Source organism: Artemia sp. Qi Xiang Cuo, chromosome 12, assembly GCF_049724085.1.
Source record: "Artemia sp. Qi Xiang Cuo chromosome 12, ASM4972408v1, whole genome shotgun sequence".
Taxonomy (NCBI): Eukaryota; Metazoa; Arthropoda; class Branchiopoda; order Anostraca; family Artemiidae; genus Artemia; species Artemia sp. Qi Xiang Cuo.
The window spans coordinates 8,877,351-8,904,672 of NC_142805.1; the positions used below are offsets into that span (position 1 = coordinate 8,877,351).

Here is a 27,322-nt window from a genome sequence, read left to right on the forward strand (position 1 = left end):
TTCAAAAACGGGAAATATTCTATTTAAAAGTGAGGTCTTTTAAATGAAAAATAAAAGAATGTAAATGATGGAAAGCGCTTTTATTTCCTAAGCACATTGAAAGCGCTCAGTGAGTAATCAAAGTGCTTAATTTTGGGAATAAGTGCTTTTGTTTAAGAAGGCCAATAAATGAGATAAAGTACTTACAACTTTCTAATTCCTGATTCTTCTTTTCTCCTCCATGGGGCGTCTTCCGGTTCATATGGCATGGGTCCTTGAACTGGCAAGTCCTCTCCATTTCCTGCATCTTCTTCAGTATCAGCTCTAAAATTATGGGGTACAATAGCATAATAACTGGAGATAAGCAGTTACAAATAAAAACAGGGATAGCCACATACGACTTTTTGCATATCTCAGCTAAAACTTTAGCAATAAGAGATTGAGAGATTCGATCCAGCAGAGTTTAAGAAATCTTTAATTAACTTGTATATATAAATGCAATAGTATCTAGCGGTCCCTAAATATGGCAGTCAAAGACTGCTACAAGACAGGCTCGTACAATAAGATCAGTGAATATCATGTGAATTAGTTTGAACACGAGGAGGCTCCTTCAGTGCAATACTCAGAAATGGACAGAACACTTTAAGAGGTATGCCGACGGTAATAACCTCAATCTACCCGAGTGAAAGCAGTCCAAGTCACTACGAATATCCAAAAAGAAATACAGACGATCAGTCTGAGAGGGTGAGAGATTAAATCAAACAATCCATCACTAGAGGTCATGCAATCTACTTCATGACTAATATTCTTGACACTAGATACGTAGACATTTTTGCTATTACAATGTCGTAAAAGGAATCTTTAAAGCTTCATATAGCAGCAATAGCAGTTGAGCAACTGGTACCCCTTCAGGCGGGGTATTTTGAGATAGGACACGTCTATCTCTTTTCTCCCTTTGTAGAAGAGCTTTCCTTGTTATTGTTAAGGCATTCTATTGTTTGCCCTATCCCGAGAATCCTACCTGCAATCTTTAGACCAGTTGGGTAGGCAACATCCGTCCCTCACCTGAGGGATATCAGCGGCAATTGTTTGAATCTAAAGAACAAGTACTAGCGAAAGCGGTTCTTCTTTTACCTTGGATTGCTTCTCAATGGGTCTTTCTTCCATCATAGTCAGCACTTCTTCTGTTTGGTGGAATTGGCCGCTCCCCTAGTCATGATTTTAGAAGGCATTACTAACCCAAGTCCATCCATTCTGTTGATGTATTCCACAAAATACTCTACCTCACGTTTTAATTTTTTTAGTTACTTTTTAAGAAGGTTTTTAGAATACAGAAATCAGAATACTTCTAGAATATTCTTCTAGAATACTTCTAGAATATTCTTCTAGAATATTCTTCTAGAATACTTCTAGAATATAACACAGAAACCATTTAGAAGGAAGACAATAAGAATCGTCAATTTTCTCCTAACAACTTAATTTCTCCTAACTAATTTTCTCCTAACAACTCTCCTAACAATTTCACTATAATTGACTAATATGATTTTACTTAACCACTTTTTGTCGTTTCTTGACACGTAAGTTTTGACTACTTTTTATCGGGCAACTAATGATAGTAACTGAGTTAAGTAATTGGTACTCTCTTATTAATTACATTAATAATAAGTACATTAATAATTACATCCTTGGATACTGTATGAACATTCGATTCAACACGTCATGAGCGTCTAGCCGATTTTGCCTTTGGCAGAGTGCCGGCCTTATTGCATCAAAACTTAGCTTTACAGCCGCTTTGAATAGATTTCAAGGCGGTGATTATTTTTGAGGGGAAAAATAATGCCCCTTCTCCCTATCTATCCCATACACGTTTCTAACCTGGCGGAGTGGAGCAGTGGCACTATACGTTTGAATTAAAGTGTCATCATTGTTCATTGTAATTGTAGTTCCTTTTAACACTTTCTCATCACGCGATTCAGCGTGACAAATAATTTAGTTTTGCTGTTTTAAAAATGTCTTATATTTCATACAAAAACATACAATTCCCTATCTATGCATCAACTTCCTATCTCCATATCTACTCAGCATAAATATGCCCATTTTAACCATTTTAACTTAATGATTTATTTAAAGTTATTCCACTTTTAAATTAAAATACATTTTATAAGAACTTGATTTTTTTCTAGTTTCAGCATTATCTAAAGACATTTACATTTTCCTGCAATCTGTTGCATAAAAAAAAAAAAAATGAAATGATTGGGAATTCATAAGCCAATCAGTTATTTCTGGGTCGAACTGGACGGTTAATATTTTGTTAATATCAAAGTCAGGTTAGACTTTTTGTTTTTAAAAGCAGTTTTTCAATTCTTTAGCTTTGAGATTTTGATTCTAAGAGCTTTAAATTTGCACCAAGTTAAATTTTGCTTTAGTGTTTTCTTGCATGCAAACCGATCCTGAAAAGCTAGGATACATACCGATCTTGAATAGAACACAACGAATTAAAACACTAACAAAAATGGTCAAAACACCAAGCAGTATTTTTATGGCTTTAGTTTAAAAATCCTCTTAATAGATGGCTCCTTGGTTGATGGGTATGCAGGATTAGTAAGGGGGGGGGGGGGCTTTTAGGACTAGGTTCACACAAAAATCTTGACATTTCTAACGATTTTCCTTATATTTTCTTGAATGTTCAATACATCAAGCATGATTTTTTTTTAAGCTATGCCCCCACTCTCTTATAACGTTATGTGTTATTGCTTAGCCCTTGGGTCGAATCTTCCCACACACAAAAAAATGCTACACAATTCGTGAAACCCCAATGGGTATATTTTAATTATTCTCTAGGTATACACTGGGAGAGAGAGAGCGAGCTTGAAGTATACATACGATGCTATTGCTTCCTGTGGTTTCGGTCTGTATTTTTCCAGTTCATCTTCAAGCTCTTGAACTTTAACTTTCAAGTCATTTCGCTCTTGAAGAAGATCCTTAAGCTCAGCTACGGTGAATCGAGGTCTTCCAGGGTCATCTAAATCGTAGACCACTTTGTTTCTTAGATCAGGGACGAACATCGACTAGAAAAAGAAGGGTATGATAAAAGCGAACTGATAAATAAAAAAAACGAATATTGGCAAACGAATTCAACAAAAACGGGGGGAATTTTTAAGATATGAAAATGAGCACCCGAATATTTCAGATTTACGAGGCACTAGTTAAAAAAAACTGGTTTCTCAATTGAAAGTAAAGAGCAATGTAAAACTTAAAATGGAGAATAGCTATCTTCTATATATAAGAAAGGCTCCCATACGCTTATCTTTCTCTCCCTCTCTACGCATAGTCAACGGTAATATAGGTCAAGACAGGCACGTAACAAGGGCGGTTTAAATTTTTCGAATCTTTGTTCCCCCATGCCCATCCCTTTCAAAAAAAGGAAATAAAGTGAGTCAACAGTAAAAAACCACAAGTCTTTTATAAGATCATTTAGAATATCTTTGTAACTGAGGAGTTTCCAAAAAAACCGTAGTAAATCCTATCAAAAGAAGGTAAAGGCATTACACAAAATTTTCGTAAATTTATTGCGTATTAAGGTAAATATAAATATGATCCCATTGCTGACACAGGGACAAGGTGAACACACTACTCGATGCCTTTTTCATGCACTTTTCAAATATGATAATCGTTTCACTCACAAATGCACCCCAGCAACCCTTGGTGGTCCTATTCACTCACAAATGCCCCCCAGCAACCCCTGATAGTCCTATTAACTCACAAATGCACCCCAGCAACTCCTGATGGTCCTATTCACTCACAAATGCACCCCAGCAACCCCTGATGGTCCTATTCACTCACAAATGCACCCCAGCAACCCCTGATCGTCCTATTCACTCACAAATGCACCCCAGCAACCCCTGATGGTCCTACTCACTCACAAATGCACCCCAGAAACCCCTGATGGTCCTATTCACTCACAAATGCACCCCAGCAAACCCTGATGGTCCTATTCACTCACAAATGCACCCCAGCAACCCCTGATGGTCCTATACACAACCAAATGTTACAGGTTCGTACAAAACTATAAACAAACACTTAAACACCAAAATTCTTACTTTATAATATGCAGCATGTTTCTATTAGCCACGTTATTATGTTTGCTTCCATTGCTATCCACATTCATGAATCATTTGTATATAACATTCAATATTCAACAGATCTTAAACTCTTAGAGTACCTTCAATTTCAATAGTAATTGAATCCTATTTATATTTACCCGTACTAGTAGCAAATCCTGTCAGACGGCAGGTTCAAACAAGAAAAAAACATATCGTATGCCCTTTCGTGAGGATCGGATAGATATTTTTCTCTCCCCCGACACAATATTCGAAGTGTCCCCCCCCCCTCACCAAAAAAATGAACAAAAACCCGTACTAGTAGCAAATTCTGTCAGACAGCAGGTTCAAACAAGAAAAAAACATATCGTATGCCCTTTCGTGAGGATCGGATCGATATTTTTCTCTCCCCCGACACAATATTCGAAGTGTCCCCCCCCTAACCAAAAAAATGAACAAAAACTGTCCTTGAAAGTTTCAACTCGATCCCAAAGCCGTGAAATAAAGCAGGGCACACTAAGACTATAGCTTAAAAATGTTAATTTGCAGAGATTAAAGATCTCCCCCTCCTTAATCTTAGTCGAACTTTTCATTCATTTGTGCATGTCCCGTTGAATGACAATATTCACTCAATCATTGACCAGTTCAGAACTAAATAATTTGGATTAATTTGGTCATTATTATGTCAAAACCTATGAAATTATATGAAATAATATATGCTTATATATTATTATAAAACATATAATATAATACATTAACTATATATATTATATATATATATATATATATATATATATATATATATATATTAATTATATAATAAGCATATATTATATACTATAATATATGCTTATATAAATAATATAGGCTTCGTGCTGCTAGCGGGATGGTTCAGTTCAAAACGGTTCAGTGCAGTCGGTACCAACAACGGTTGCATCCCAAGTTTACGGACATATCTATTGAGGAGAGAGAGCGATGTGGTGAATGGTTATGTTTAAACTACCAGTCCCTCCCTTCCCTGAATGATGGTTCTGAACCATCTATAACACCAGGGGCGTCGTTTGGGGGGGGGGGGCCGTTGCCCTCCCCTAATAATATGGAGAAAAAATTATTATATATTTCAGAGCAGTGCTGATTGTGTTATTTCTAAGTATCCAAATACCGGACTTTTTTTTAGTTGATGACGATCCCTAGGGATGTATATCCCTATACATCTCTATAAAACAAGGGTATATCCCTTCGAATATACGATTTCCTCTGAGTAGCGCTTTCAGTGACTTCCTTGTAAAGCCTTTGTCTGTTCTTTTCAATGAGATTGACCAATTTCCGCAAATATGGAAACAGGGTTTCATAACAACTTGAAAAAAAAAGACGGAAAGCCTGGTTTTGAAGGTATTCGTCCTATTTCTCTCCTTCCTATATTCTCCAAACTATATGAAGGATTACTTGCAGATTGGCTATAAGAAATAATCCTACCTCTTACTGACCTGAGGCAATTCGGGAGCTAATACTTAATAGGGAAAATTCTCGAAAAGCCTAATTGCTGGCTAAATATAATTTCGATTGACCTTCAAAAAGCATTTGGCCTTGTTAGCCACATTATATTACTTAAGAAACTTGTCACCGAATTTAATATCAATTCCTTCCTGGTGGAATTGATTGCATCCTCCTTATCACATAGATCACAGGTAGTACCCGTACTAGGTAGTATCAGATTCATTATTTTTGTCCCCTTACTGTACACAATTGAAAATCCCAAGCTGCTCTCCTAGTTTCCCTCCTTTATTTAAATTATGATTAATATCCTCGTTAAAGAATTTCCTGACCGATAGAAATTCCTTGTATAGAAATTTAATATAAATTTCCTGCTGTAGAAATTTAATAAGCAACCCTATGAGCATCCTCAATGACATTGCAGACGATGCCTCGAACTTACATATGATAGTAAACCCCGTCCAAATCAATGATAATGCCAATATGTTTCCTTAAAATCCTACCCCGTCTTGTTAACCCTATCCCCCCAGGAATTTTTTGCGTCATCCTTTAGATTTTTTGGCGTCACAATTTCTTCTAATTTCAAGTGGGATATCCATGTGCAAGATATAATCCATAGAGCTAATGCGTCTATCGCCCTCCTTAAGATCCCAAATAAATTTAGTGTCCCCCTTTTGAATTCTTTAAGGATTTAAGCTTCCTTTGTCCACCGGATCTTGAATATAATGTCCAATTTGGCACCCCCTAATATCCCGCGAAGATCAGAGAAAATTGAATCCATCCAAAAAAAGCCCAACGAATAATTTTTCAAGAGGTTTCATACAAGAGGTTTAATTTTTCAAGAGGTTTCATACAAGAGGTTTAATTTTTCAAGAGGTTTCATACTCTTTTCTTCTAAAATACTCTCAAATACTCTCAATGCTCTAAAATACTCTCAAATTTTTATGCTCAGTAGATTACAAGACTGAAGCTACGTTCTGAATAGAGTCAAACTTTGCATCAGCAGATAAATTTCACGTCTCCCTATGAAACAAATCTTTGAGAGGGGTAAACACTCAGTTTACTTTTACTTTGGATCAGCGTTTCACCGACCAACAAAAGAGTCGAAGAAATTCAATCCCCAGGTTTTTCAATCATTGTATGAAAATACAAAACAGCATTTTCAATGAAAATATCCCCTAAAAAGGCGTTTAAAAAAATCTAGGACCAGCAATAATATCTAAGTGAGGGCAAATAACCAGATTGCAACACCCCCCCCCCCCACCCCTGCCCTCATTTATTTTTTCACTTTTTTAACCCTTTTTTAAATAAGCCTGTAAATTTGATCAATTATTGGCAACCTAGTCACAATTTGACACGTTTGACATGATGCCATGATTTCCCTTTTACAATAAATCCGAGATCCGTAATACTCAAAATTATATACTGCAATATCTGTTCTTCGTGAAATAACTTTCAAACTGAGGATTTAAAAAAAATGCTAGTAAATTCTCATAAGCGGAAGTACAGTCAGAACTTGAAATTTTCGGAAATTTATTACGTATTATGAGACAAAAGCTACGTTTTGACGGAAGTCAACTTAATAACGACGAATATTCGATTTGCTTCTGTTTCAAATCTGAGTAGCTACATTCGTTCATCCGGCTGGTAAAATTGTTGAGCTGAGCAGTTAATCATCACACATCCTGGCATCATTACCTTTTGCAATTTGTCCACAACTAGGAACATTTAAAGGTCATTTATTGTAGTTTCTAACCTATGTGAATTAACCTTCAAACCGGTAAAATGTTAGTAAAATATCACTAAAGTTGGTATTATAGTCAAGACTAGTAAAATATCACAAAAGGAGGTGTTAATACTTGATATTTTTGAAGGTAAGTTCTTAGACAAAACAATCTTCAAACAAAAGCGCTTCAAGAGAAACATCATTGAAAATTCCATAGGAAGAGCTATAATCGATACTTGAGATTTGGAGAAAGTTAATCATCATTACCCTTTGCAATCAACCCTTATTTTCGATTTTTTTTTATTAAACTCTGTAAGGAGGAGGTAGATTCATTACCAGAGATGACGTTTCAAATTATAGAGCAGAATACTACATTCTGGACAAGAATAAATGACATTTAAAAACAAAACTTTGTTTTCTTGTTGGTTAGGTAGGTGTAGCCTTTCAGCAACTTTTCTTAAAACGGTACTTGTGTATTGTAGCGACTCCATTCAAGGAGTTTGATCTAATCTATCTGCGTACAACCGATTTCTCTGTCTGCATTCGCAGATAGTTAGCTTAGGCACAGTGAAATAAACTACTACGTAGGTAGATATCAATTAGATATTTAATGTATAGAGTTGGTATTTTGGTTAGGTATTTAATATAGCAGGTTCTGGGGGGCCTGCTTCCCAGTAATTCTTTGTTGTAGTTTCCATAATGTTGTTCGTAAAGTGTTATATTTTTATCGTATTTAGGAATATTTCATTAGGATTAACCTAACTTCACTTCTTGAGTCGGGTTGCTATAATACATAAGTACCCTAAAAACTTCTTCGATCCGATAAAAACTAACATAAGGAAAAAGATTATGGATATGCCGAAGAATTTATCTTTGAACGTTCAGTACAAAAAAAAAAAAAAAAAAAAAAAAAAAAAAAAAAAAAACTCATTAGTCCAAAATACTACGACGGTGTAAGCCTAGATAAGTCCCTCAAGATAAGGAAACATGTTAAAAAAAACAATTTTTACTTCATAATATGCTGAATAATCAAAGTTAACACATTGTGCATGGGGAGAACCTTTATCTTCACTTCTTTCAGTGTTTTACACCTTTTCTACCAATTTTCTGTATGTATTCAATAATGCCTTGTTGAGTTTGGAAATTCATAGCGAAACAAACACAACATGCAAAGTTTGTTTATAGACGCCACTAGAAACATTACAGTGACGTTAACACGAAATTCATGAAAAAAGTCTATTGACTAAATAGACAGCGCTTTGTTTCAAAAACCGACAAGAATCTTCGGTTGACAATGCTGCATTTCGCAGATTTTTCAAAATTAAACAGAGTTTATTGCGAAAAATTTATGAAATTCTTAGAAAAACTGGAAAAACAATGAAAGAAGCGAAGAAAGATGTTCTCCTCATGCAAAACGTGCTAACTGTGATTATTCTGCTTAACATGTTTCTTTATGTGAAGGGACTTCTCTAGGCTTACTCAACTACGGCTAAATCCCTAGAAAATAGGTATTTCAGTAAAACTATCCAAAAACAAATTGTTGTGGCTTACCTGTGGTTGCTGCATATCTTCAACCTCTTTAGCAGCTAGTGTCAACTGCTTCTTCAATGCAGCAATGACACGGGATTGATCCTGGATTTGTGCTTGCAACTCAGCTCTGTCATCAAGTAAACTGCGGACCTGTAATATCAAATACTTACATTGAAATCAGTCGTCTAGGAAGACTATATTTTCTAAATAGCACTATTTTAGGAGATCTATACGCGTCTTTTCTTGGTGTGCAGAATAAATATCATATAAAGAATATAAACTTTAGTTTTGAAGACAATCTACCATCTCCATTTTGATAAAATGATACATCATAAAAAAAAGAACAAAACCGACCATCTGGATTGATGAATATCAACCTGACCAGAGCCAGCTGAACAATGCGTTTCGATAACAAAAATGGCAAGAATTTTTATACAATCACTTAATTTTCTTCACAGAATCGTTGAACATATGGATTCTGACTCTTCTGACAGCGACGAAACATATGATACTACTAGAATATTATTCCTATTGTCGAAGATCCTGCCCAACATTGAAGATCCTATTCCTGCCCAAACATGTCGGCTAGGTTGTATGCTGACAAAGACTGTTATCAACAGAGACGTACCCTTTGTAAATTGCTCTTTGTGTCCCTTTGGATCAGCAACAAGGCTTTTGCTTGTCTACTTACCATCAAGCACCTAATTTTCCCCACATCTTCCATGCAAGAAAAAGAAGTTTTGAAGATTATATTATAGTTTTTGGAGGGATTGGAGAGGAGCATGCGTAGCTATGTTAGACTCAAGCGGCTTGGTGCTACAGCGAGTTGTTAATAGTAGGAGTATTTTTGATTAAAACTGCTAAATTGTCCTGCTGGTTTCATGAAATCACAAAAAAAAGATCGCTTTTAACAGAGATTTGTAACAGTAACAGATTAGCTACAGAGCAACAGAGATCCAATAACAATCCTAATTATGGAATTAACCATGGAAACCAAATTCGGCGATCAAGATTGTCACGCCTACGGTGACAAAAACACCTAGTCTTTGTGCCTTGACTGCCTTTGTAGTTACAAAGGCACTGCCTTTGTAGAACTTAACTTTGTAGAACTCACTGCCTGTATTCAAGAACTGCCTTTGTAGTTCTTGAATGCCTTAACACATAACCAGTCATGCACATTCTGCCCAAGGGAAATCTGAGTCGTGTTTAGTTTATCAATATTAATTTTATCGACATATAGAGACAGTGCAACTTCTTTGTTCATAGGAAGCAAACCTAACTACAGGAAACTTAGCTAACGAAAAGGAAACTACAAACTATTTTCCTAGAAATGGAAACTAGTAAACTGAAGAAAACTCAAGTAAGGAATCATTGGAGACAGAACAATTCCTTCGTCCATAGAAAAGATACATCCACACAAACTTTACTGTCTAGAAAGGAAATATAAAGTTAAGATGTTAGGAATATGTAAAGATAATAAAAGAGCACATAAAAGATATAAAAGAATATAAAATAGAATATAAAAGATATAAAGAATATAAAGGAATATAAAAGAACACAAGACTCTTTTCATGTATTTCAGGTGCATCGATTTCATTCTTTTTTATTTCTTATTATTTCTATTTTTTATTATATGTCAAGTATATCTCCAGATAAAAACTCGCCATAAAGTCAATCTTTAGTTTGTGTCATCTGCAATAGTTTTACTGATCCCCTTTTGGAACAAACAGAGGTTTGGACTTCAGTTAGTTTCCTTTTGCATGCCACAGTCAAATATATATTAGTTTACAATAGACGACAGAAAGCCACGCCTTTTTTCTTCTATACAAGTTTTCTTCCCTAAGCTTTATAAATAATTTAATGTTTACTGAAGGAATTTTCGTCAGCTGCAGAGCAACCTCATAACTGCATGCGTATTGCCCAAACTTTTCTGTTACTTGGTATACAGTGAGGCAGCACATCTGTAGTTATATTCGTATCATTTCATTTGTATTTTATTTTTTCTTTATTTCTCAGTTTGTCTCGCTTGTTCAGAGGGAATGTAAATACAAGGCTATATCCAGAATTATGTGTAGGGTTGGCAAGTTTTTAATCCTGGCGGTTGCTGTGTTTGACTGAATAATTTAAATAGCTCCCCATATAGAATTGAAAAAAATTGTTGAAAAATCGTCGTAATATCGAATTTCTCGTTATGGTACTTGCCCCAAGCATATCCCTTGATATTCAGAGAAGAGGAGTGGGGATGTAATTTCAGAAAATATCGAATTGAATATATGTTGAAAAATCGTCGCAATATCAAATTTCTCGTTGTGTCACTTGCCCCAAGCCTATCCCTTGAGATTCAGAGGAGAGGATTGGGGATGTAATTTCAGAAAATATCGAATTGAAAAAATGTTGAAAAATCGCCGTAATATCGAATTTCTCGTTGTGTCACTTGCCCCAAGCCTATCCCTTGAGATTCAGAGGAGAGGATTGGGGATGTAATTTCAGAAAATATCGAATTGAAAAAATGTTGAAAATCGTCGCCATATCGAATTTCTCGTTGTGGCACTTGCCCCATGTCTATCCCTTGAGATTCAGAGGAGAGGATTGGGGATGTAATTTCAGAACATATCGAATTGAAAAAATGTTGAAAAATCGCCGTAATAATAAATTTTTAGTTGTGGTCCTTCCTCCTCATTGAATACATACTTAAAACGAAGACCAGGTCCTGTTTGGGCTGTGTTTTTTTTTATTGATTTTAGGAAAGTATGTAAGTGTGTAAGTATGTAAGTAAGTATATTGTAGTATAAATATAGGAACCAATTCTTTTCTTTTTTGGATTCCACTTCTGTTATTCAATTTGTTTAATTGCATATTACTTTTTTATTTTTTACTATATATCCATGTTTTCACTTTTTCGTCGGATCTTCATCTAATTCTCTTTAAATTGCCCAAAACAATTTCAAAGTTTTTTTTTTATTATGCCTGCGAAATTAATGTTTGTATCTTATCTCCTTTTCTGCTTTAAGCTCTTCTTCTGCGAAATGGAAAGCATCTTCAACTTATCTTCAACTTGAGAACAATAATAATAACATAATACAGTACGATTACTTCTATGAAATGGTTCTACTGGAATAAAGGAATAAAAAACATCGAAAGCTATTCTATAATAACAGCAAAATTAATAACAGCAAAAAAAAGGAAAAAAGGGCTTAGATAATATGCATGATATACAAGGGGGTAAGTTTTTGTTTCTTCAGTTTTAGTGTAGGAAGAGAGGGATAATCAGTCCATAAGAGGAAGATATATAAACTCCCTCTCTCCGTCAGAAAAATTCCTCCTAACAATTCCATTCTCAATCTTTCAATAGAGAATTTCTCTCGCTAAAAATTCCCCATGAAGAATTTCTACCGTGAAAATCCCCCCCCCCCCCGGAAATAAAATTCGTCTTAACATCGCCACATGTAAAATTGAGTTGGTAAAGAGAAAGTACGACAAACAAAAGCAACATCGAATTTCGTTCTGGCAGCAACATCGAATTTCGTTATTTTTTACTTTATGTTTTTGAGTTAATATTGAATGCCATTTCTGTCATCCCTTCTTCTTAGGTTATAATATTTTTGTGGGAATCATCAAATTAAATATATCGTATTCTAAGATCCGACAAATAGGAAGCAGATTATATTTTTGCTTACAATGACGAAACAATGGAGAATAATACTTACAATTTACTCTTTTAATAGGCTACAAAACGATTCTATGAGAGGAAGGGTTTGGTAAAATTTGTAAACTTCATAAAAAATTTCTACCTTTTCGCTTTGTGTCCCAACAGTTTTTAATTAAAATAGGAAGCCAGCCTTTTGAATTCCATTTTCCATTTTAAAAGCTGTCGGAAAACAAAAATTCTCTATTAGATCTCTCTCTCTCTCTCTTTATCTTTTATTGGTTTATCGTTTTTTATTTGTTAGCTAGTATTTGTTTAGTATTCATTCCCTATCGTTTTCCCTAAACGACATATTCCCCGTCGTTTTCAGGCCCCAGAGCATTTGTGGGGATCAGTAAATTATGTTTCCTGATGACATTTGTATTTTTTTATTATTGTAATATATTTTATATTATTGGATTATATTTTATGGTAAAATCCGATAAAACGGAAATAATTTTTTTGGTTATCTGTTTGTCTTTTATTAGGTCAGAAAAAAATACCGTCATAGGAGGGGGGGGGAAGAGGCATTGGAAAATTTGTAAACTTCAGAGAACACACTTAAGTTTCCAAGAATTTTTTTTCTTGTCGTTAATCAAATAAAAACCGCTGATAACTATGAACGATGTGTTTCCTGTTGGAAAAACAAAACTAACCCGTTGGCAACAGTCTTGACTTTAAGACTTTAAAGTCATAAAGACTTTTAAAGTCTTTAAAAGACTTTTAAAGTCTTTAAAGACATAAAGACTTTTAAATAAGAATGAATTTCGAATTCATAAAGCTTTTGTGGGAATTATTAAATTGAATTCATCGTATTCTAAGATCGGACAAACAGGAAGCAGAATATATTTTTGCTTCCAATTTGCTATTTAATAGGCTAGAAAAAGATTCAATGAAAGGCAGGGTAGGGTTTGGCAAAATTTATAAACTTCAGAAGAGAATTTGTACCTTTTCACTTTGTGTTCTAATAGTTTTTAATTCCAATAGGAATCCAGCCTTTTTAAGTCTTCTATTTTAAAAGCTGACAGAAAACTAAAATCCTCTATTTCATCTCTCCCTCTTTTTATATTTTATTGATTTGTTATTCTTTATTTAGTAGCTGGTGTTTGACTAGTATTCGTATTCGCTCCTTTTCAGGACTTAGAGCCTTTGTGGGGATCAGTGAATTATGTTCTTCTGATGATATTGTATTTTTATAATTATTGTTTTATATTTTATATTATTAAGATATGTTTTATATTATTGAAGAAATAACGGAAATACAAAATTTTTGTTGCTATCTGTTTGCTATTTAGTAAGCTAGAAAAAATGCCTGCATAGGGGAGAGGGCATTAGAAAATTTGTAAACACTTCAGAGAAGACATTTGAGTCTTCAAGAATTTTTTTTTCTGTCGTTATCCAACTAAAGATCGCTGATAACGACAAACGATGTTTTCCCATAAAAAAAAAAAAAAAAAAAAAAAAAAAAAAAAAAAAACGTCGGCAACTGTCTTGTCACCTTCATGCAAAGACTCGTAAATAAGAATGAATTTCATTGGTTGGCTTCGGCTGGCCTTTTATTTTCTTTGTGACCAATGAACTAAGTCGGGATGAAATTTAAAAAGATGGATTTCAACACTAACTAGCGGATTTGGTCGCTCCAGAGGTAAGGCATAAAATACTTTAAATATAGTTTACGATCTAATCTAAAATAATCTAAAAGTCATTGTCTAATAATCTAAAAATAATAAAAAAAATCTAAATAATAAACAAAAATCTAAAATAATAAAAAAAATAAAAATAATCTAAAATAAATAAAAATAATCTGCAAAAAATCTAAAAATAAATGATCTAATCTAAAAATAATTTTTACCTGGGCAGCAGCTTGTTTTTGCCTTTTCCTTATTTCCTTAACAGTTTCTCCTAAGCGATCGTTTCGCCCTTTGATGGTTTCAAGTTCCACTGTTTTCATCGCCAAATCTTTCTCTTTGCTTCTAATTTGATCACGCTGCTTATCCACCAGCTCACGGAGTCGATTGTATTTAGCTATAACACTTTCCAGCTCATTTTCGGCCGTATCTAAAGCATAATCAACGTATGATCAATCAGTAGCTTTAAACATACGAAAACGCAGGAGAAGAGTACCCCCTCCCTCAATATTGGTATGAAGTACCCCAACACAACAGTAAAGAAGTGTTCTCGGAGAACACAAGTTTTTATTTCATTTTTTACCCTCCGATGATAGGAAAAGCCCCCCCCCCCCACACCCACAAATCTCTCAATTTTTCCAACAATCTACCAATATAATTACCTGTCAGTAATTCCAAACCAATCACCGATCTTCAGCTCTGAAAAATTGCGTGACGTTAACCAACGAGCACCTGAAGCCATGTAAATACTCAATATACCAGTAAATTCGACTAAAATGGTGACAAAATTCATATTACTTTTGCTAAATATACCCTGTTTTGCTCAGGGCTAGGAGATCAAGTTGAAAAATTCATGAAATCTTTTTGTTATGGTGGTGTGGAATCCGAACTCTGTGTTGGAGGGAAGGGGTAAAAATCTAATTCTCAGGTCTTCACAAGAGTTATACGCAACTGATTTTCTTTTTAATTTCCTATACCATCTATACATTTACCATTATAAATTTTTGGCAAATACGTCCCTATCCCCAATCTTCGAATAGACCCATAAACCGGTAGGTGAACGGGTGACACCCCTTAAGGCTTCCAACAAACTTGTTGGAATTGCCCAATTCAATTATTTGCTACATACTTTCATTGTTAAATCGATCAAAACTACAAAATTATTGTAGGTAAAATTATCTGGTAAAATCTGGTAATCTGGTAAAATTATACCGTTCATCAAATAGGGTATTTTAATCCTAAAGTTGAAAAAATGATTAAATTAAACTGGAAATGTTCCATAATACTAACAGTAAAGTCTAAACACTACAGTCGAATGTTAAAGTGGCAGAACGAATAAATTAAACTGGAAATCTTTCATGGTAAAAATTAAGAAATTTTTACTGAAAAGAAAAGGTAAAAGGTAAAAAAGGTAAAAAAAGGCAAAAAAGGTAAAAAGGTAAAAAAAAAGAAATTTTTACTGAATATGCCAATCGAGGATCAATCAAATTACTCAGTTTCTTTTCTTCAAATTTTTAGCCTAAGTTTGAGCTTTGTTGAACTATTGGCTGTATAAGCTGAACAGGCTTAATAAACATTGTTTTATTTACATTATTAAATTAAAAAAACAAGTTTTTTTAACTGAGAGTAAGGAGGGACATTAAAACTTAAAACGAACAGAGATTATTCCGTATATGAAAGGGGCTGTCCCCTCCTCAACGCCTCGCTCTTTACGCTAAAGTTTGACTCTGTCTCACAACTTTATTTTTTAAAACAATAAAAAACTTTAGCGTAAAGAGCGAGGCGTTGAGGAGGGGACAGCCCCTTTCATATACGGAATAATTTCTGTTCGTTTTAAGTTTTAATGTCGTTCCTTACTTTCAGTTGAAAAAAACTTGTTTTTTGAATTTAATTTCTGTTCATTTTTCAATTAATGCACCTTTCATTTTGGCTCACTGTCACTGAATAAGTAAAACAAAATTTGCACTTTAATTTCACTTTTCTTTTGCTAAATGGCTTTCTGTAAATTTGGTTTTGACGTAATTTAAAAAATTAACTTACGCAACGAACTTCTATATTCGTGCATTTTTATTACGTATATTAGGGGTTTCGCCCCCTAGTCAATACCTCGCTCTTTACGTTAAGTTCAAATCGCGTTCCAATTCTTTAAGAATGCCTCCTTAATCGCAAAGGCTGTTAATTAGAATAAATATATCTGATGAAAGTACAAAAAAAATGTTTTATATTTAATTGCTGATTGTTTTTAAATATACGTAACTTACGAATTAACTTACGTATCGAACTTGTATATCCATATATTTTTAATACGTGTATTAGGGGGGTTTTCCCCCTAGTCAATACTTTGCTGTTCAAGCTAAAGTTCGAATTTTGTTCCAATTCTTTGAAAATGACCCCTTAATCACAAAGGCCGTTAATTAGAATAAATAGCTCTTATGAAAGTACTAAAAAATCTTTGGCTTAAGAGCGAGGTATTGACTAGGGGGTGAACCCAATCATATACCTAATATTTTTTGCTTGTTTTAAGTTTTGATGTTGCTCCTTACTTTCAGTTAAAAAACTATTTTTTTTTATATATTTAATTTCTGATTTTTTTTAAAACAATGCTAGGAAATCCGGCACCCCCTTCATAGCAATGTCCCTTCCCCCATGAAAACTTCCTTCATGGAACGATCCTCCCACATAACCCCCGACCTCCCCCCACCTCCACAAGAAAAATACCCCCTGAAAACGTCTGTATACTTCCCAATAACCAATACTATATGTTAACATTGGGTTAAGTTCTTAACTTTCAGCCATCCCCCGGGGACGTCGGGCAATTAAGTCATCCTAAAAGACACAGTTATCATATCTTCGACCATGCTGAACAAAATGGCTATCTAAAAATTTTTATCGGGTGACTTTGGGAAAAAAATTAGCGTGGGAGGGGGCCTAGTTGCCCTCCATTTTTTTGGTCACTTAAAAAGGGCACCAGAACTTCTAATTTTCGTTCCAACGAGCCCTCCCATGATATTCTAGGACCACTGAGTCGATACAATCACCCCTGGAAAAAAAATAAAATAAACATGCATCTGTGATCATTCTTTTGGCAAAAAATACAAAATCCCACATTTTTGCAGATAGGAGCTTGAAACCTCTACAGTAGGGTTCTCTGATAAGCTGAATATGACGGTGTGACTTTCATTAAGGTTCTATACCTTTTAGGGGTCTTTCCCCCTTTTTATTTAAAATCAGCCAAATTTTCACAGGCGCGTAACTTTTGATGGGTAAGACTAAACTTGATGAAACTTATATATATATATATATATATATATATATATATATATATATATATATATATATATATATATATATATATATATATATATATATATATATATATATATATATATATGAAATCAGCATTAAAATCTGATTCTGTTGATGTATCTATTGGTATCAAAATCTCGTTTTCTAGAGTTTCGGTTACCATTGAGCCGGGTCACTCCTTACTTACAGTTCGTTACCACGAACTGTTTGATCTTGACAATTCAAAGTTTAAAATGAGAGATAAACCTTAGAATAAAATAATTAAAACAATTTAGCTTAAAATAAAGAATAAACTAATATTTTAGTTTAAAACATAAGATAAAACTCACCATTCAGCAAGGAATAGTGATATAAATAAAAATTTTATCATAAATGACATATTCGTCAGTCGGGTATCAAAAGGTCGTATCTCTATAATTGTAAATTTTCAGAAGAGCAAACAAAAAACTTCTCAACTTTTTTATTTCCCCCCTGATAACCATAAAACAAAAAAGAATTGACATGGAAAGTCACTGCATATCAGTTTGTTTTTATTTTACAGTTATCAGAAGGGAAATAAAAAAGTTGTGAGGTTTTTGTTTGCTCTTCTGAAAACTTAGAATTATGGAGATACGAGCTTTTGATACCCGACAGACGATTTATAATACAAAAAAAAAAGAAGTTCCCTTCCCTGCCTATAAACAGTGAATGTTACAATAAAATAATAAAAACAAAAAACCAACTGAAACTAATTAAAACTAATTAAAAAAGAAACTAACTAAAACAAAAAAGAAATAACAATACTTAGTTTTTAACAAAAAAAAAAAAACTCCTAATTTTTCAAGGAATGGTAAGCTTAGAATTTAAATTAGTTTTCAGTGCCCTTGTTACAACAAGATTAGATAATGGGAGACGCTTTTTACCCTTTAGATCCGTGATTTACAACGTAGTGTGCAGGCTCCACCGGTGGGTATGGCAATATCTTGAGGGGTCATGCGCAGGACCTGCACCCTTTGGTGCAGTCACCCTTTGGTTGACTAAACTTTAGAGCCTTAATTTAGAAAAGAAAAACATTTTGATGTGAATGGCGTCGCATTCATATGCATTTAAAAGAACAAAAAAGATGTAAAATTTGGAATAGCAAAATTTAAATAGCCTATTACGGGGGGAGGAAAGGCACCAGGATTTTAGAAATGCCTAGGTCAGGTATGGTCCAAAATCGGCTGGCAGCCACTGCTCTAGATTCTCCTACCTTCCTTAGCAACACAACTGAATTTTGCAAATACCTACTTTTGGGTGTAGTTTTAGAAAAGAAAAACATTTTGATGTGAATGGCGTCGCATTCATATGCATTTAAAAGAACAAAAAAGATGTAAAATTTGGAATAGCAAAATTTAAATAGCCTATTACGGGGGGAGGAAAGGCACCAGGATTTTAGAAATGCCTAGGTCAGGTATGGTCCAAAATCGGCTGGCAGCCACTGCTCTAGATTCTCCTACCTTCCTTAGCAACACAACTGAATTTTGCAAATACCTACTTGTAGGTGTAGTTTCAGTATTTTCTCTCTCTTTCAACGAAACACAAAGTCTTCTATTCTCTTCTTGTAAACGAGATATTACGTCAGACAGTTCCCGACACTCTTGACGCCAAGTGTCCTCCAGAATTTCTAATTCCTGAAAATAGAAAGTTCAGACTGAGTTCAAAGGCTGGAATAATATTAAACCTGCTAAACAAAACCCTTTTTTAAGATGACAACAATGTAAAGTTGGATTTGGAAATTATAAATTGGAGAGTTAGATTGGAAGTTGGGTTATTGATTCACTTTAAGTATTGGAAAAATGATACAAGCGTTGAAGCTAAGAATCTATTAAGAAAATCTGTTAGGAATCATTTGTCAGCATGAGAGAAAACAAAGTTAAGAAATGTAATAGAAACTTGAATTTGCATCAACGAAAACAAATCATTTAACAGACATTAATACGAATGCAGGCTCCCACGGCGTCAATGAAGTTAATAAAGCTGTCCAAAGTTAATAAACCGTTTTCCTCGCATAACTTTGTTGATGTTGGTTATTTGCTTTGAAAAAATGCTGTAAAGTCAAAAAGGTGAAACTTTTATGAGCGGGTGCGCAGGTATAAAGAGGAAAGTTTTTTCTTTCCTCTCATGTAATATTCCCTGCCTCCCCCCCAGCACCAGACCCAGGTGTCCCTATAGTACAGCCTGTTGATGTTGAGGCGAAAAAACGTAAACTAAAGAGAACTTCAATATGCCCTTAAAAAAACGATCCTTGAACTTATTGATGAACAACAATTCGGAAACATGAAAGGCTTATCAACGACACATTACCTGGTCATTCTTCTCAATACTGTATACAAACTACTTGACGAGCCAGATATCTGGCTAAATCACCTTTTAATCGACCTCCAAAAGGCTTTTGATCTGATTAGTCATAACGTTTTAGTTGACAAATTTCTGAATGAATTTAATGTACCCCATTTTCTAGTCAATATTATTGCATCTTTTCTGTCATATAGGAGTCAAGTTATTAAGTATACAAAATTGTTTATTCTGATTCATTTCCTATTCCTTGTGGAGTTACACAGGGTACGTTATAAAGTCCTTCACTATTTTTAGTAATGATCAACAATCTTCCAAGTGAACAAGCCTGTTGATGGAACTTTCTGGATGACATGCCATTGCTCGAAAAGTGCAGAAGAAATTTTAATAACAGTCCAATGGAAATTTTTAAAGATATTGAGAGTGAAGCAGCCCAGTTAAAAATGAAAGTTAATTCCCATAAATTTAATATTATGACTTTTAAATAACTTAAATCAAAGCTAACATTTACAACCCCAATACCCAATAAAATAATTACAACAAAAACTGAACTCTTAGGGGTCACACTGACTAGCGATTTGAAATGGGAGGCCCAAATTTCCTCTATTGTTAAACAGGCTAGTACATCTTTGTCTCTCCTTAAGTTCTTTGTAAAAATTTTATCCCCAAAAGCACATAGCCTCCGTCTTTACACATCTTTTATTCATCCACTGATTGAGTATGCTTGCCCGGTGTGGCATTTTGGTCTTACGGTGGATCAGTCCGATAGACTAGAAATTATCCATAAGAAAGCCCTGAGAAATATATACAGTCAGGAAAAAGTGCCTTACATTCTCCTCCTCAAGGAATTCCGTCTCCCTACCCTGGCAGCCCGACGTGTAACTCTTTGTGCCAATTTTGGAAATAATCTGCGTCGTAACCCACGCTTTCAATGTATACTCCCAGCCCCTCATTCCCCTCCAAACCCTCGTTTACCCCGATCAAAAGCACAGAAAATTGCGGTTTTAAATTCTATCCAAATCCTCGTCCAATCCCTACTGGAAGCCATCTAACTTCCTAGCTGGGCTAGCAAGATTGATGTGCATTTGAAGGTGGCACAGCAACAGGTTACATATCAACAAGCACTTTTTAGTGCATTTGGTCCAAATAGGTATCTTACCCAGTTTTGAGCTGCCTAAGATTTTCTGTTGTATTTCCCACTGTTTTGTTCTGACTGGATTGTCAGCTAAACGTTTTTATCGTCACTTTAATTGTCGCGTTTTTTTTCACGTTTTGTACAGGAAAAGAAAACAAGTTCGTTCGAATACATGAATATAACAATTATGGAAATTTTCCTCTTTCGTCTAACACAATTATTCTCCATTTCAAGGCAGATGTTTGGCTAAGTTAGTGAAGTTGGTTAACGTGACAACTTTAGTTCCCTAGGTTTAACTTCCTCTAATTTCCCCTCAAATCTAAACTTTCCCAGCCTCCACATTTTAAGGATTTGAAACATTTGCCTAGATAATATTGCCGTCTCTGTGTTAGAACAGCTTATTATTATGTAGACGTTCTAAAATACTGCAAGGAAACTCAAAGTCTATCTAGCCTTTGAGATGTATGTTTCTGAGGTATGGAGAGGTATGTAGCCTCTGTGTTAGAACAGCTTATTATTATGTATACGTTCTAAAATACTGCAAGGAAACCCAACGTCTATCTAGCCTTTGAGATGTATGTTTCTGAGGTATAGAGAGGTATGTAGCCTCTGTGTTAGAAAAGCTTATTATTATGTATACGTTCTAAAATACTGCAAGGAAACCCAACGTCTATCTAGCCTTTGAGATGTATGTTTCTGAGGTATAGAGAGGTATGTAGCCTCTGTGTTAGAACAGCTTATTATTATGTATACGTTCTAAAATACTGCAAGGAAACCCAACGTCTATCTAGCCTTTGAGATGTATATTTCCGCTGTCACAGTTATTGCTAATAATTTTCTATTAACTCGTCGAAACTATCTTTTAACTATCTTTTATATTTTAACTATGAAAGGTTAACTATCAAAATCTTTCTTCTAAAAATTCACCAAAACTGTTAAATGGGGGGAAAACTTACTGAAGGAACATTCATACGTAAACAAAGATTTGGAACATCATTTCAAACTGCAAAATAACCATAAAAATAACACTAAAAAACTGTAAGACACAAAAGTCGCCCAAAGTTACTTCTTAAATTAAGACATTTCCAAGTTCAGTTCTTCAAAAAGCTTTTATTTGCCGTCCCACCAACAATTTAGCCAACAATGTATCGAAATGTTAGACAATTTCAATTACAAGTGTTGTATGTTACGTCGTGGAGGTTACTTCTTGAATTAAGATATTTCAACGTTCAGTTCTTAAAATTTTTCATTTGGCGTCCCGCCAACAATTTAGCCAACAAAGTATTGAATTATTAGACAATTTCATTAACAATTATTAGCAGCGTTGTATGTTACCTCATGGAAGCGCATATATAAATAAATGGTAACTAACCTTCTTTTCGTTTTTTCCTTTTTTTTTTGTTAAAACAGCAAATACATGAATTAGACTAGAAAAGAATCAGCCAATATAAAATTCACCTTTTCAAATTTTTGTCTATCAACTGCCTTCTCATGTTTATCGTTCTCCATATTGACAAGAGTTGATCTCAATTCATTGATCAATGAAGAATCTCGATCACTTTTGCTTGAATGCTTCTCTAACTGCTCCAAAACGCCAATGACCTAAAATTAATACACAGCTCCATTTTTAGGGCTTACAAGAACAGAGGGGATCGAGGGGGCAATAAACCCCTCCACAACAGCCTCCTGTACTTAGGATAATTTCTGTTCATTTTAAGCTTTGACGTCGGGCTTTGCCGTCACGTGAAAGGGCTACTTTATCTGTTTATTTAGTCTTAAATCCCAGTGATAGATTCTAGGCTGTTGTATAGTTTCTAGGCTGTAGTTAATCCTAAGATTAACTACACTGTAAAGTCAGAAAATGGATAGTAAAAGATTAACTTTCTGGATTTTATCTTATCAATATATTTTAGAAAATCTGACTGCGATAGGTTCTAGGCTTTACATTAACTCCTAAGATCATCTACACTGAAAATTCAGAAAATGGTTAGTAAAAGGTTAACTTTCTGGGTTTTATCTTATCAATTTATTTTAGAAAATCTAATACCATATTAGAGGCTCTATAGTGGTACAATTTTGGTAAAGAGTGATTTGGCTTCTGTCTTTATGCTGTCTCTTTTGGCCTAATCATATACAACAAATGGTAGCAGAAAGCTAAGGAAGGGCAAACCCTATGCTGGACACAGTGGATTGAATTCTGCTTCACAATGACACAGGGTTCAATCCTAGATACCCTTCTTCAGGGGACTGAAATTTCATGGAGATCATGCTTCTCCAAATAATAAAACAAGAAGAAGAAAATGACTTGCCGATCCTAAGAGCTAAAATTCCGTTCTAAACAATTCTTCCAAAACTCAGATAATATCAAATTGAGCACCATTTTATAAATGGTGCTAATTCATAACTAACATAATTAGTTATGTTAGCTAACTAACATAACATAATTCATAATTCATAACTTACCCAGTTAATTGGGTAAGTATTACCCATATAACTGGGTAAGTATGCATTTACAGAGCAGCATTTTTGTATCAATATTTTATTGTTATCCGAAACACATCGCGCACAGCGGATACAGCACAGACGAAGAACTGTCCATATCGAATTGGTTCATTTCTAATCTTTAAAATACCGCACAAGTCGTAAAACTGGAAGCATAAATATGAGTACTCTTTTCCTTTCGTTACAGATCCATATAAATATTCCAACGCAGCCTTTAAACTGTAATAACACATCAACTTTCTGCTAGAAACGAATCAAATTTGAAGAAAATTCTCAAAACGACCGTTTTTGCACTAATGCTGTCTCAACTTCAGACTTAGGCAATCAAATCTGAACATGTAGCATACTTTTTCAACTCAAATATTACTCAGGTATTGACTTTCATTTCTTTCACATTCTATAGATAGTAATTTGATACTGTTTTTTAATCCAAATTATTTACTAAGTATCCTTGCAGATATCTAGATATTTAACTTTTAAGTCTTAATTCAGTAAAAGAAGGAAATGAGACTGAATATTCCAGACCCTTCCCAAAACTTGATTCAGTAAAAATTAAAATAAATTTTAATTCACAATCTAATAAAGTTAAAATTACACCTAAATAAACTTCAAAGCCAAAATAATTAAACACACCTAAAATAATTGCTTAAAATTAAAAGAATTAATTTAAATCTAAAATAACAAATGCATGTCGGTTCTTCAGTTTTGCCGATACGAGTATATTTATTTCTGAAGTATTTTTTTTTTAAATTATGTTTTGTATTCCCACTACAACATGAAGTAATCTTGTGAACATACCTTGAGTTATCATTAATATGTTTAATTATGTGTTTTGTGTGTAATTATGAAGGAAGTGTACAAATTAGTATTAAAATAAATTATTACTTAGTATCTAATAATTAACATGTTGAATTGATATCTACAGGGGACAGGCTAAACTATCCCAAACATCACTTGTATAGACATTCAAAATCCGAAATTTTCCAATAGACTTTTTAGCTTACAAGAGACAAGATTGCCAAGTATCGTTCATCTTATGAAGAAAAGAGGCGGTAATACATTCTGGGAACAATCATCTTATGGAGAAATTATGTGGCAATACATCCTGGCAACAAGCCCAGTCTTAAGTTGGTTTTAATTGGTAATTTAGATTTTTACTACAGTGGGTGGTGTCAACTCGTAATATTTTCCTGAAAGCTTTTCTTCTATATTTGTTATTCCTATTAGCGGCAAGAGAGCTCGTAAGACCAATTATGCCACAAATGATCCAGCCATATTACCACATATTATTACCAGCACAGAGTATAAGTATACTCTGTCTTATTTCAGAGTATAAGTATATTTCAGTTTTATTTCAGAGTTCAGAGCAAACACATCTAAAATCTTACATCTTATGAACATTATTAAATCAGTGAATTTCGTAACAACAATTGGCTTGGGATTACAGTGACGTATAATCCTGTCCTGTGTTTATCAATTAATTCGTGGTGATAGACTTCTGGCGAGAAGTGGATATTTTTCTTGAAGCTTTTGGTGAATTTGAGATTGGATAATTACTAATTGGATATTTACTTTTCGTGAACTGGGATGTCAGAAAACGGTGGTGAAGCTTAGCATGTTCCACGGATCACTGGGCCAGCTTTCCATAGAGTTGATAGCCATTGCAGCCGTGGGCCTGCCAACGTAAAGATACGTCTATTTCCTGCCTTTTCTTTGAAGCCGTGATGCCCTTGTTTCATGATGATGACCTTGCCCTGGCAAGCTTTGCAGGATATCCTTTATGGCCAGTCAGAATTCTCCGTTCTGTCACAGATAAATCTGGTCGATTTAAGCACCAAGTATTTTGCTACGGATTGCATGAAGTTGAAATGGTTTTGGAACAAAATTTAAAAAATTTCGAATCAAACAAAACCGAAGTTATGAAAAAAGTTGGAAAGGGAATTAAAGGCGCTTTTGAGGAACTTGCTCTCAGCCCACTTGTATATAGAAATTCGGCTACAAGTTCAGATACTTCGGGGCTTATTGAGCGAACTCTTAAAGATGTAGCAGTAACAAAAGAAAATATGAAACAGGCTATTGCGCAGAAAGTTAACGAAGCACTTAAAATTCACCCCTCGACCGCACCATCCGCTGCTGAAATTGAAAAGATAATTGGTGTAGTTCACGATGCGACAATATTGAAATTTACTCCGAGGGATTTGACAGGATTGAAAAAGACCTGAAAATATGTCAGAATCAACTGGAATTACTTGAAAATCGAGTGCTAGAGTTGAAGCCAAGCTTGATGATGCTGACCAAGAGTCGAGACTGGAAACACAATTATTCAATGGTGTCAAACAACCCCCCAGTGTTGAAGTAAAAGATGCAACAAGGAATATTATACGCAATAAGATGGCTTTCTCAGGTATTGCTGATAGCGATGTTATATCTGTGCATAGGTCTCGGCTGAACTCTGATGATAGCCGCTCTGATAAAATTGCTCCAGTTATAGTGAAGTTCAAAGACCGCCACACAGCTGTGAAAGTTTTTGCTTGCAGAAAAAAACTTGTGAACACGAAGATTTTTGTGGCTGAGAAACTAGCAAAGAAAAAAGAGAATTGTTGAATGCTGCAAGGAAAAAATACGGCAATAAGTTCGTGTGGTCAAACCAAAGTCGGATTTATGTCCGTCCGGAGAATGCAACTTCTGCTCGTAGACGTTCGTCTTTTAATGACATTTTCGATCGTGATTAAGTGTCCTGTTTTTTTTTTTTTTTTTTTTGTGTTTTAATTTTGAGTCTTTCTATGTGTTTATTTATTCTTCTTATTATTATTCTTAAATTATTCCTATTTCCTTTTTTTTCAGTTTACGTATGGGTTTTATTCCGTATGAAGAAAATAAGATAGTGGCTTTTTATTTTACTTTTTTATTATGGTTAGTCTACTCCCGATACCTCGGTTAGAGTTACTTGAAAAAAATTCGCTCTCAGTTGATGATGTTTTATCACATCAGATAGGTCTCCATTTTCAAGATCGAATTGATGAATGCCCAAAGCCACTCCGTCCTAGCCGCTACGTTCGTTTTGAAGAGTTTGGTGAAATTAAAAAAGAAATGTCGGCTTTTGAAGAAGTAGTTCAGTTTTTAAGTAATATTGATAGTGTGATTGATGTTTTTGGAATTTGTGAATCATTCTTGAGTATGTACAGTCTTCTCTCTTCCTTCTCTTTTCCAGGTTACCAACTGATATCAAAGTCGCGGCAGTCAATGGGGCGCGGGGGTCTTGCATTTTTGGTGAGAGAGGGATTGTATTTTAAGGAAAGGGAGGACCTTTATTTATGGAATGAAGGCAAGATTGGAATTTGTTCTATTGATATTGAAATAGATAAATATAGAAAGTTAATTGTATGCCTGGTTTTTAGACCCATTGGTGCTCATCATTTTTTCAGGAGTTTGATCAGTTTTTAAGTAGGGTCCAGTCTAGTCGATCGGACTGCGTTATTTTGGGTGATTTTAACTTTGATTTATTGAATTTAAATGGTTCTAATTTAGAATTTTTAAATCTTTCGTTATCTTATGATTTGTGCCTAGTGAATCTGATTCCTTCCTGTATCACTGCTCAGTCAGCAACACTAATTGATAACATATTTGTTTCTTCAAACCTATTGAGGCAAGCATTCTGTGATGTTCTCCTTCAACCTGCTTCTGAACACCACCCGATTGTTTGTATGATAAATAGTATTAAAACTTCGGCTAAAAACCTAAGAAAGAGAGTTTATAGAGATATGAGAAATAATAACTTGAGAAAGCTGAAAGAGCAAGTTAGTACTATAGCATGGGATGAAGTTAGCGAAGAGCAAAATGCAACTACAGCGTTCGACAGGTTTATGAATATTCTCTTACCGGTATATGAGGTGTCTTGTCCTCTGAGGAAAATGAGGAAAA

General features: G+C 34.5%; 1 protein-coding gene and 1 pseudogene across 4 annotated transcripts in view; one reads left to right on the forward strand and one right to left on the reverse strand.

Moving 5' to 3' along the window:
- LOC148945739 (RILP-like protein homolog) overlaps positions 1-27,322 on the reverse strand; it is a 139,035-nt gene that overhangs the window by 17,310 nt on the left and 94,403 nt on the right. For all 4 annotated transcript variants that reach the window (XM_089098155.1, XM_089098156.1, XM_089098157.1 and 1 more), the window contains exons 3-8: positions 22,358-22,501; positions 18,965-19,100; positions 14,367-14,572; positions 8,851-8,979; positions 2,863-3,047; positions 187-303 (exon numbers count right to left, since the gene is read on the reverse strand). In XM_089098155.1, the coding sequence (XP_088954281.1) occupies positions 187-303; positions 2,863-3,047; positions 8,851-8,979; positions 14,367-14,572; positions 18,965-19,100; positions 22,358-22,501 (917 nt within the window). The remainder of the gene's footprint in view (positions 1-186; positions 304-2,862; positions 3,048-8,850; positions 8,980-14,366; positions 14,573-18,964; positions 19,101-22,357; positions 22,502-27,322) is intronic.
- Positions 19,176-20,816, forward strand: LOC148945740 (uncharacterized; annotated as a pseudogene).